Source organism: Bison bison, unplaced genomic scaffold (genome assembly GCF_000754665.1).
Source record: "Bison bison bison isolate TAMUID 2011002044 unplaced genomic scaffold, Bison_UMD1.0 scf7180017864526, whole genome shotgun sequence".
Lineage (NCBI taxonomy): Eukaryota > Metazoa > Chordata > Mammalia > Artiodactyla > Bovidae > Bison > Bison bison.
The window spans coordinates 1,724,755-1,736,396 of NW_011495077.1; the positions used below are offsets into that span (position 1 = coordinate 1,724,755).

At 47.0% G+C, this 11,642-nt stretch overlaps 1 protein-coding gene across 5 annotated transcripts in view; it reads right to left on the bottom strand.

Moving 5' to 3' along the window:
- Positions 1-3,444: 3,444 nt before the first annotated feature.
- Positions 3,445-11,642, bottom strand: part of LOC104981994 (chromosome unknown open reading frame, human C14orf93) — a 19,387-nt gene continuing 11,189 nt past the window's right edge. Inside the window, exons 3-9 of one of the 5 annotated variants that reach the window (XM_010831267.1) lie at positions 10,776-10,919; positions 9,060-9,380; positions 5,558-5,619; positions 5,228-5,331; positions 4,823-4,882; positions 4,450-4,562; positions 3,449-4,181 (exon numbers count right to left, since the gene is read on the bottom strand). In XM_010831267.1, coding sequence (XP_010829569.1) covers positions 3,762-4,181; positions 4,450-4,562; positions 4,823-4,882; positions 5,228-5,331; positions 5,558-5,619; positions 9,060-9,380; positions 10,776-10,919 — 1,224 coding nt within the window. In that variant the 3' untranslated portion in view covers positions 3,449-3,761. Of the gene's footprint in view, positions 4,182-4,449; positions 4,563-4,822; positions 4,883-5,227; positions 5,332-5,557; positions 5,620-9,059; positions 9,381-10,775; positions 10,920-11,642 lie in introns of all 5 variants that reach the window. The other 4 variants (XM_010831269.1, XM_010831268.1, XM_010831271.1 and 1 more) reach the window with 4 other exon arrangements.

Genomic DNA, 11,642 nt, shown 5'->3' on the forward strand with positions numbered 1-11,642 from the left:
TCAAGAATTAGGACAGGAAAAAGTGGGGGAGGGGAGGGGAACTCTTTGTTCGCAGTTGGAATGCGCGGAGGGGCACGGTGGAATGTCGCGAGGCGAGACCCGGCGACGCGAGGCTTGTTCTGCGCAAACACCGTGACTTTGTTCCTAGTGTGGGGACTGTGGGAGAGATGAGCAGGGGCTGATACAGAAGTACTGTCGTGAGATAGAGAGACGGAAGAAAGGCAGATACATAGGTTCAGAGACGCGCAAGAGCCCAGGAAAGCGAGGAAGCTTATATAGAGAGGTGGTGGAAGACAGGTATGGAGAGGAGAGAACGACCAAAGGGGATCGTAAGTGGTGCGGGGATCGAAGGCTGGATAGACCTAGAAGGTGACAAATTCGCGCAAATCCAGGGAGAATGAGAGAAAAACAGATAAGCTGAGATAAAAAGACAACTCTCTGAACCTAGAGCTCTGTAATGGGTGGGAGTGAGCTTTAGTGTGTGAAAAAGGAGAGGAAAAGGCTGGGGACTAATCTCTACCTTCAGGGTAGGACAGATAGAAGGATAGACAGACACCCCCTGGTGTTGGAAAATGAGATTTTTAGCAAATATAGCAACTGGGGATAGAAGGCCTGGTTTGAGGGTTAGCGAACACCCTTGGTTGACCCATAGGAGACTGTTGATCAAGAGTAAGTACTAACCTAAGAGGAAGAAGAAAAAAAAAGTCATTTAGAGGCGATAGCAAGTGAAAATGATCAAGGTGGATAAGGAAAAGAAGCTGATCTTGGAGGATCAAGAATAAGGAAAAGAGGAAACCATGGCTGAAGCTGAATGCACCTAATTAAATATCAGCCAACTGATTTTGCCCAGACCAGCACATGGGGCGTGGGGGAGGGGAACGGAGAAAGAAATGACTCCTTTGTATTTAGATAGTAAATTAGTATGAAAATGATATGCAAACAAATCATGCATATATTTTCATCTCAACATTTTGAACACCTTTTATAATCTTAGTGTAGCCTTAGGGAATGAAGAAAGAAAGGAGGTTCATATCTTTGGGGAAATCAATTTGGCACAAACTATTAGGCTTCTTTGTCGTAGCTGTACTGTGTCTCTGACCTTATCTTTCTGGAAAAGCAGCCTGTTTCCCAGATCAGGCCTACAGCTTTTCTCTGATCCAGAGGAGAGTTTACTCTCAGACTGGAAGCATGGAGAAGGAAACCATTAGTAAGAGAGCTATCAGGTTGCATCTAGAACCTGCCATGAGCTACGTCTTCAGGGTCTACCAAAAGGTTCTCCCTCCTCTACTGTCTCCACATAGGGAAGGAGAACCTGGATTCTTCCTTCCAATTACTTACATCCTCCAATATTTGGGAACTTCGCTCCTCTGGGGTTAGAATGGGAGAGTAGATCTTATGAAAAGTTGAGATGCCATTAAAGGAGGCCCATCCAGGAGTTGGTGGTACAGCAATGGGGCAGAGTTGGGATCAACAACCTGTGTTTTCAGGGGATAACAGAAAGCAGACACAGATGAGGGGAGGGTGTGGTGTGCTGACAGGGTATGCTCCAGTAGTGCTCATGACCTTGGAGTAGACACTCCATAGTCTGAACTGGAGCTAGGAGCTCCACAGGCCCTACTGTCCACACCCTTAATTAAGCTCTATATACATTGCTGCTGCTGCTAAGTCACTTCAGTCGTGTCCGACTCTGTGCGACCCCATAGATGGCAGCCCACCAGGCTCCCCCATCCCTGGGATTCTCCAGGCAAGAACACTGGAGTGGGTTGCCATTTCCTTCTCCAATGGTGATTCCCAAATCCACCTCTCTAGCCCAGACCTTCTTGGACTTAAAAAACTCAGCTGACGAGTAGCATCTTTACTTGGTTGTCTCAAAGGCACACAACACTCTAAACTGACCTCACCTTCCCTGCCTCCCAAAACTGGCTCCTCCAGCATTTCCTGAGTGAATGATACCATTTTTTTAACCACTTAGCTACTTACGCCAGAAACCTGAATATCAACCTTACGTCCTCCTCCCTTAACCTCAAATCCCACTGAATCCTATCACCATTTATCAATTCTGCTTCTGAAATATCTTTCAAATCTACCCTTTCCTCATCACTACTATATGTATGTGTCCTGTATCTCAGGCCACCATCTTTTCTCTCCTGGACCACTGCAAGTCTCCCTGCCTAGGCTTTCTCTCCTTCCCATCCATTGTATACACTGAAGTGAAGTGATTCTTCAGAAACACAAAACTGATCATCTTATTTCCTTGTTAAAAACTTGTCAACGAGCGAATTCACTGACCGTGGTTAAGACTCCATGCTCTCACTGCTAAGGGCCCAGTTTCCATCCCTGGTTGGGAGAGGTTAAAATCTTGTAAGCCCTGTGGCATAGCCAAAAATAAATATTTTACAGAGTCTGTCTGCCCCTCCACTCTCTTCTCTCGGCATCATCCCCTCCCCAAATGGTTCTGCAGCAGAACTGCGCTCTCTCTTGCCTCTGGACTTTTGTACTTGCTGTTTTCCCTAGGTTTGGAACACTCTCTCTGCCTCCTCTTCCTTCCTGGTTAACTCCTCCTCGTCTTCCAAGCATCAGTCTAAACACTCCTCTGAGAAGCCTTGCCAGACCACCAGAGCAAGTTAGCTACCCCTGTGGTACACAGCCATGGCACATACACGCCCCCATCATCACATTTATCCCAGTTCATTTCATTGCCTACTTAAATGCCTGGTTTCCTGACTAAATGATAAAACTGCTCAGCATCTAGCCTGTTCAACAGAGTATCCACAGCACCTAGCACAGTACCTGACACCTAGTAAGCAGTCCATATGTTATATGACGGACTGAACAAAGAGAAAGCCATGTTTATGTCTCAGTTTATCCAAAAATGCACACGTTCTCTGTGTTTGTGTGTATGTTCTGAATTTGTGCTTATGCGTACACAAACCCACATACACCACCTTCTTCAAAATAGTTTGGCTGACAGAACTAAGAAATAGCTACCAAGCTGCATATACTGCTTGGTCACACGGTGGGAAAGCAGCTGTTGGTGAGACATAGGAATTCTTTAAAACTTAATTTCCTCATGTGTAAGGCAGGAATAATAAATGCTTCCTTATATAATTGACTACATCCCACCAGGCTCCTCCGTCCATGGGATTTTCCAGGCAAGAGTACTGGAGTGGGGTGTCATTGCCTTCTCCGATAACTGAATAAACAATAGCTATTACTTCTAGATCCCAACTCCCAAATAGGTACGGAGCTTGTGCTCTGCTCAGAAGCATCAAGTCCATGACTGAAACTGTCCACCAGGTGGGAGTATTACCCCGGCCTGGTGCTGTGCTGCCTCCACTGCAGAGCAAGACCAGCAATTGGGGGAAGTCGAAGCTACCACCAGGGCCACTTGCTTCCCCAGAGCTTTGAGTGAAACTAGCAGAAAAAACAACTCAGAGACCAAGGCACATGTCAAGAAGGCCTGTTTCTTTGACCCATACTCCTCCTTTTCTCATCCTAGGCTCCTCCGAGGCACTGTTTATGCTTAGGAATAAGCATTTTCTGGCTTGCCATTCACAGTGGGGGGTGTTTTTCCCCCCATGAAAATAAGTCCTTTTATCCCACCAGAGCTGCTAGCTTCTACTTCCAGCGGAGACTGTGTTAAGAGAGGCGGGTTTGCTTACTCAGACTGCAGAAGACATCTCATTTTGGGAAGCCCTGTGGCCACCCCTTTCAGGGACATGGGGAGTGGCATATGCCAGAGTTATTCTTGATTTTAGATCTCACTCATCCTTTTCCACCTTGATTTCAATGAATGAGTTCAAGTCTGGACAGCAGGTTTTGTGGGCTTGGTCAAAAGATGGGGAGACAGGGCCATTCTCATCACCTCCCTCATCCTCCTCTTCTTGGAAATTAGGATTATAAAGTTCCGGTGGAAGAAGCTGGGCCTCAGCAGAAGGCAAACGGTCTGAGGGAGGCCCATATACACGGTTGGCTTTGGTGCCATGCTTAGAGTTGGCATCCAGGTGGTAGCAGAGCTGCGTGAGGCGCTGGGCCCGGAAACGGGGAGGCCGGGCCACCCAGACACCTGGCTCATTAAGACTGTCCTCTTCATCTGACATCAGCTCCTCTGTCACATCCTTCCATAGACGTTGGTCCTCAGGGCCAAAATGCCTCATGATGCTGGATCGGTTGGCAAAAAGCTAAGGTAGGAGCCCAGGACAGAGGTTAGGGAGAGCAACAAACCACGCATTAGGTTTGGGGAAAGGGTTTGGGTAGGAGGAAAGCTGTGAAAAATCTGTGCCTGAGAGAACTAAGTTCCCAAGAGAACCCAAATCAGATCTTAGAGAATTGGCTCCTGTCTTCCTTCTCCTCCACTCAATCCTGTTCTCAGAGGCCACACCCTCCCACTGTGGCTTATTAGGGTTTAGAGTTTAGCATCTTTTCTGAAAGGAAAGCCTAGAAACCTACCCGGTATCTGCGACTTCGAAGTTTCTTCTCCTCTTTCTCCTTCAGGCCTTTAAAGGGGTTTAAGGAGTTGCGATATTCACGCCTCTTAGTAAGGAAGTAGGCTACACAGGCTCCTGGTGGGGGGGGGAGAAGGGAGGCAGCAGAGAGCAGGGGTCCTCAGCCCCTTTTATTTTTGCTGTAACACTACCAGGTGGAAGAGGGGAGAACCACTTTTACACAATGGGCTTTCTGGGCATATCCATCAGCATCTATTCCTTCCTCTCTGGTGTAGCTCTCTCTGCCCCTCTACATCTCTAACAGGAACTCCTCTCACTATAAAAAGACAACTCTGATGCTTCTGCAACTCCCCTCCCCCAACCACAGTCAAACCTACCCCATTCTACTCGGCTGACAGCAGATCCCAAGTACTTTTTCAGCAGACACTTTCTTAATGCTACAAACAAATAACAGAAGGGCACGAGAAGTAGGAAACCCAGGACTCAATATGCAGGGACAAAAGGGGAGGCCTGGATTCTAACCTCCTTTTCATAATACCCAAGACTTGGGCTCTGTATAAGCATCATGCATGATGGTGTCCTAACCCCTTCCTTCTCCCATTTTCATTTCAGACTGAGAAAGGGAATAAAAAGACAATCCTAGGTGAAAAAATAGCCAAAACCAATTTTTTAAGTCCACTATTTTCAAAACCACCTAAATCATCTCCATAGGCCTCTTCTCCTCTGGTCAGGAACAGGGGATGATGAAAGGCTGGGGTGCAAGTTAACTCGGTCTTTCTCACCTTTCAGCTCCTTGTCAGTGTAATTGTGGGGACTTGTTACCAGCTCTTGCTTGAGCTTTTCCAGAAGGAACTTCACTACGGAAATATTCCAAGAGGACTTGATGCTGCCACAAGAGAAGAAAGTAAATAAGACAGTCAGCATTTTAAAAGCTAGACAGAGATTCCACCACTAATCAGCTTTGTGGGAAAGTCCTCCATGGCCTAAGGCACGACACAAAGCGCAATGGTGAGGTGGAAGCCCTAGCCTAAGTATTATATTGGAGCAGCCCCCCTCTACTTCCCTCTCCTTGGCAAAGTTCCTTATGATCTTTTCCCTCAAGAGGATCATACCTTTCAGACCCATTGAATCTCTTGTCATTGGTGATGTGGTTATGCACATTATGGACCAATTTCTAGGGGAAACAAACAAAACACAGAATCAAGCCAGGAAAAAAATATGATGAAACCCTTCTCTGGTCCCTGTGGGGTTTTCTGCATGAATCTTGCCCATAGCCTAGGTACCATTTTCTGCTGATGCCCTTTTTTAGCCAGAGAGCCTACCCACGTTAGTGTCTCTAATGGACACCCCCTCCCCACTTTTTTTCCTTTTCATTTAATTTATGTGGAGCTTTCAGAATTATTCCGGGTCTTACTCTTGTTCTCAGGGAGTATGATCACTAGAATACAGGTTTTCAAACATTTCCACAAACATACTTCTAATAGCAAGGAGAGAGCAAATATACAACAGGGCTACTTCAAGTAGACATTTCTCGAAGCCCCTTTAGTCAGTCAGTAGCTCAGTCATGTCTGATTCTTTGTAACCCCATGGACTGTAGCCTGCCAGACTTCTCTGTCTGTGGGATTCTCCAGGCAAGAATACTGGAGTGGTTTGCCATTTTGTATTTCTCTTAACATGAAAATGTCTCCCAAAATCTTCTAGTAAAATTGGTGACCCAGGAAAATGTCCCAGGTATATGCCTTTGCACATTACCGGAAATCCCAGGGGTCCTCATATCATGGTCAAAAAAACAAACCTGAAATAACAGAAATGTGAAATGAAAGGGAACTTGGAGACACTGTCACCCAACCATCTGTTTACATCATTAAACAGGCTATCTTTCAGCTTTGCTTACATAACTTTAATGATGGCTTCTCACTAGTTTTTGACTCAGCTACTATGAACATCTCTAATTGTTAAAAAAAAAAAAATTGCCTTAGATACTCCAAAATCTGACCCCAGTTTTGCCCTAATAGTACCTCAAGTATTTGAGGACGGCTTCCATGTTCTCCTGAGGTCTTCTCTTATCTGGTCTAAACACCAAGTCCTTCAACCGGTCCTCACGACATAGTTGCCAGGCAGACTCCTCATGAAACTATGACGCTCTGGTTTGCCAGTGTTCCTCTTACAACATGGCACCTGGAACTGAATCTAACTCAGCCACTGAGGTCTGGCCAAAGGGAGCATTACTTCCCTGAGTAGAACTCTAAACTTCTAGGAATGAAACCCAAGACGTTGTTACCTTTCTTAGCAACCCCATCACTACTCAGTGTCACAGGGTTCATTCATAGTGAGCCTGTAGTCATCTCAAGTCCATTTTTCACACAGGTTACTATTTCCACCCTTCTCCAACTGTTTTGTGTTTTTTTGTACTCTAATGCAGGATTTTACATTTCTTCCTATTAAATTTAGTTTTGCTGTTTCTGATTATATTTTCATCCCAAGGTCCTTTAGTCAATGGAAATTACCCAGTCCCAAACTGATGGGATGCTGATCTCAGGATTTCAGCTTTGTATTCAGAAATGCCCAATTTCGCTTCTTACTCCTATGGCTGACTCACCATATCAACTTAGGAAATTACTGTTAACTCTTTATGACTAGGTTCTCCACTCTATAAAAAAAAGAGTTGTACTAGCTTCATATCTGATATAGTTATTTTACCTTTTAGAAGTCCAAACTTGAGAAATCACAAGGGGATGGGTGAATGCTTCAGAAAGAATTTGAAAGAGTTGCAAAGAAAGAAAAAAGATGGAGGAGGAGTTGCATAGCTTTCCAATTCAATTGACTTGGAAGAGATCAGCTGATAAAAATCAAACCAAGCTTGAAGTGAAAAGGGAAAATACTCTAGCCAATAATAAGTGTTAAGACTAAAGGATGCTGGCTCACCTGCCTCCCGAGCAAGCTAAAAATAAATAATTTCTCCAATGGGTGGCTGGATCTGCAGCAGTCCAAGGAATTAAGGTTCTGATTTGGACCTTTTGGATCCCTGGCAGAGCAGCAACCCACAGCAGCCTCAACAGATTGGAGAAATGCCTCTCAGATTCCTTCCCAGAGCTAAAGGTTGGAACAGTGAAGATCTGCAACCATCCCTCTCCCTCTGAACCTACAGACTCACACAAGAACATTTTATATCTTTCTCTGTGATGGGCAGCAAGACTCCCTGACTGGTCCACTTGCCCCTCTTCACATCCTACAACATGGAGCATGATGGCTGAGCATGCTTCCCAGAAGGCACTGTGCCAAGCCCTCCAGAGGGCAGGAGGAAGCCCGGCCTCACCACTAGACCTCGCACAGTAGGCAGTAGGCACAAGAGGAATAGAACTGACCAAGAAAACCCTGATTTTATGCAAATTGTAATTATCACACATATATTCTGATTTGAACACTAAGACTTCAGGGGAATTCTCTTGAAATGTATTTCTAGGTATAAGCCTCCATTTCTGCCACTGGCAACAACAGTGTCCTGTTGGATTAGAAATCCATGACAGAGAAACTAAACCTACTCCCCATTCTTGATAAGTGACATGGCATTAAACATAACCAAAATCTGAAATAAAGATTAGAAATCAGTTGATACTGATTATGAATGGTGTCTTCTGGAAGGGAGAAAAAAATATCAATGTAAAAACAAATCAAAGAAAAAGAGTAGGATATCTTAGAAAAAAGGAGAAAGAAGTAACATAAATAAAGGAGGTATAAATGGTAGTCAGCCGCTGTCAATCTTTACTAAGGCTGTAACAAGGAGAAGTGGGTTCTATACTCTGATGAGATTTCTCTGGATGTCAGTGGTGACCACCACCCTTGACCAGAACTCTCAGGTTACCTCATAAGCTATTATCCAGAGAATGGAGACCCATTACAGTCTCCATTAGAAAGACGTCTTGGATGACAGAGCTGATCCAAAGGTCTGTAGTCACCCTAAAACAGGGTTTCTCAACCTCGACTCTAATGACGCTGGATAACGGGGTTGGGGTTGGGGCGGGGAATCCTGTAGATGGTGGGGTTGTTTAGGGATGCGCTAGGGCTCCAAGCCACTGTAAGGTTTCAGGCAGAACTGATTCGGGCCAGTACCTTCCCTGCCAAGAGCTCTGAGAATCACCAGAATCTTCTAAACTTTATCCTTGAGCTGAGTGTCTAATGGTCCTCTGCATCTTTGGGGGATGGGACCACCTCAGGACACCTTGGCCTTTCTGCCCAAGGGGCCCCTTGCTGCTTGCCCTGAACACTGGTTATTTGCAGGCAATTTCTACGCTATCCTGCTGCAGTCAATCTGCTGAACTCCATAAAGATCTTCCCATCAGAATTATGAGATCACCAGGAGACAGGACATAATTCCCTTATCTTTAAATGGAAGATATCAATCTATCCGGAAAAGCCTAAACAAGTTCCACTGATAGCAAAGGGACTGTCTGTCCCTGGGGCTAGGGAACAGTCTGTCTCCTTCTTGCCCTTCCCACTCCAGCAGGCTTCAGGATACCATTCATTCCACATGGGATGTTTAAAATCAACCCACATTTCACTCTTCACTTATCTCTCCAAACTGAAGAAAAATGTATAGCAATTGAGCTCACTCACAGAGAGGACCAGATCCCGCTTGCGTCTGGAGTTCTTCTGCCCACTCCCTCTGGTCCTGCATGGGGAAGCAGTGAACCCTAGAGACTGTCTCAGCTCCCCAGTTCCCCCAGGGCCTGACTCTTCCGAAGGCCCTTCCAGAGTGGCAGCAGCACTGAGCATGTCCTCAGGGCGGGGTGGCAGTAGCTTGGTTCCATTTTCTGGCCCGGTCTCTGAGGTTGCCCGCTGGATTGCCAGTTGTGTGACTGGTGAAAGCTGCTTGGCATAAGCAGGCACCAGCACCCGCTGCACTGCACCTTCAGAGGCCACATAATCGTCCACCAGCTAAGAACATACGGGAAAAAAAAAACTCTATTAGCCAGCCAGGCTTGTGGGAACCTGGTCAACTGTCATTCACTGGTAAGTATGATGAACAGGAGTGGGGAACAGGGGGGAGTCTAGCCCAGTCTTCAGTGGTTCATGGCTTGTTTCTCTGGGACTCCGGTGGGAGCGTGGGGCAAATATTTCTTGCAGATACAGGGCTTCTTGGGCTTCCCTGGTGGCTCAGACAGTAAAGAATCTGCCTGCAATGCAGGAGACCTCAGTTCCATCCTTGGGTTGGGAAGATCCTCTGGAGAAGGAAATGGCTACCCACTCCAGTATTCTTGCCTGGGAAATCCCATGGACAGAGGAGCCTGGCGGGCTAGAATCCATGGGGTCACAAAGAGTCAGACACAACTGAGCAACTTTCACTTAACGGGGCCTCTCATCTTGGGTCATTACCACAGGACTGATTGTAAGGACAAGGCTTGTTTCTGATGCTCTATTTGTGAGTAGTCATTGATGCTTTGCACCTGAGTATAGGTTAGGTAGCTAGGTAAGTGTTTTGCTTGAAAGGGATTGAGGGAGAAAGCGATGATAAGAAAACCAAGCAAGAGGAGTGAGAAAATAAAATAACAAGAAGGAGAAATAGAAAAATGGGAGCAAAGGAGGGAGGTATAAAGTCAGAAACCTCTAGAGAGGCTGGTACTGCCTTCCCCCTCCCCATGCCCTGCCCTCTTCCCTTTGCGGGTCCAGCAGGTGCCCTCACCCTGATCCTGCCCTGGCTACATCTGACAGTCGCTGCCCTGACATCGGCTTGCCTGCCTGTGCCCTCACTCAAGGACACACAGGGTAGGGGAAGGAAGGAGGGAGGAAGGGAGAGAGGGAGAGGAGAAGAAAGGAGGGGGATTTCTGCAGCCAGGAAAACAAAACAGTGAAAGTGGGGGAAAAAACACAGAAAGAAGCGGGGGAGGAGGCTGAGATTTATAGACCTGTGAGCTGCTTTCTGTGCTGTGAAATCTAATTCCATCCTGTCGGCTTGGAAGCCTTCCCTGCCAGAAAGAACCACAGCTCAGGGCACTGCCGGGCCTGGTGCCTCCCTGCCTCCTCCCACCTTCCCAGCAGCTCCTCCGACAGCCCCAAACCAAGTCTAGTCCCTGGCCGGGCAGACTGAGGCGAGCCTCGGGGTCATCACCCACCCGTGCGGCTAGGCCTTGGTGGAGCAGTGACCAGTTTCAGTATGACCCTGGAGGCGGCCTTCATTGCTCAGATCCAGCAGATGGGCTCAGAGTCTCAGCCCCCCTGCTCTGCTGCTCTACTCTTTCCTGGGTGTCTAGGCCTTGTCGCTGGGGGTGGAGGAAAAGACAGAGGGCAGAAGGAGGACGCGGTGGAGGAGAGGGTGGATGGGAGCTGACAGACCTCCCACTGTCTCTCAAGTGGCAACACATCTGTTAGCTTCACATCTCTGAGATCTCTAGAGTTGCTCCATCTCCTTTCCAGACTTCCATGTAACATTCTTCGGTTTTTACTCGACTCAGCCAGGATTTTCCTGCTCATATGGCCCTGAGCAGTAAAGAAGCTGAAATATCAGTGTATTTCTATGTCTTTTCCGGCTCACAAAACAGGCTCGTTGGCTTCCCTCTTCCTCCGTATGCGTTATTATCCTCTTAGGTAAACTCTCGACTGCCCATTTTTCCTCATTTTATTTCCTTTCCTCTACCTCCCTCCTACCTTACCTCATATTCTCTCCCTTGCATCAAATCTTCTTCCACTCAGGTTCATCTTTCTCCTCTGCTCTTTGTCTCCACTTTTTCTCCTTTCTGAACCCTTCATTTCCAATGGCCTCTTTCCCTTCTTGAACCTGTTGGCTACCAGCTTTGCCCTTTCCCTCCCTCATTCCCTGCTCTCCCTCCCCACCTCTGCCTCTCTCTCCTCACATCCCCATCTCTCTCCTAGTCCTGAATTCCTCTTGGCAAGCAGAGGGCCCGTGATCAAATATGAATGAGTCGTCTGCATGGCAGGCATCCTCGCCAGGAGAGGCAGAGCCCATGGAGCTGTCAGGCAGCTGTGGAGAAGGTGCCATGCGGCACAACAGAGTGGGAGGGCAGGGCAGCCCCGATGCCACTCATGCCAGCAATGACCTTCTACCAGAAAGGCCACGGGGTCAGAAAAAAACAGAGGGCTAACTCTCCCTGACGACAAAGGAAACCGGGTACCCTGCTGTTGCATCACTGATACCACCAAAAGAAAGGCTGAAGGATGGAGAGGAGAGAGAAAGAGAGGATA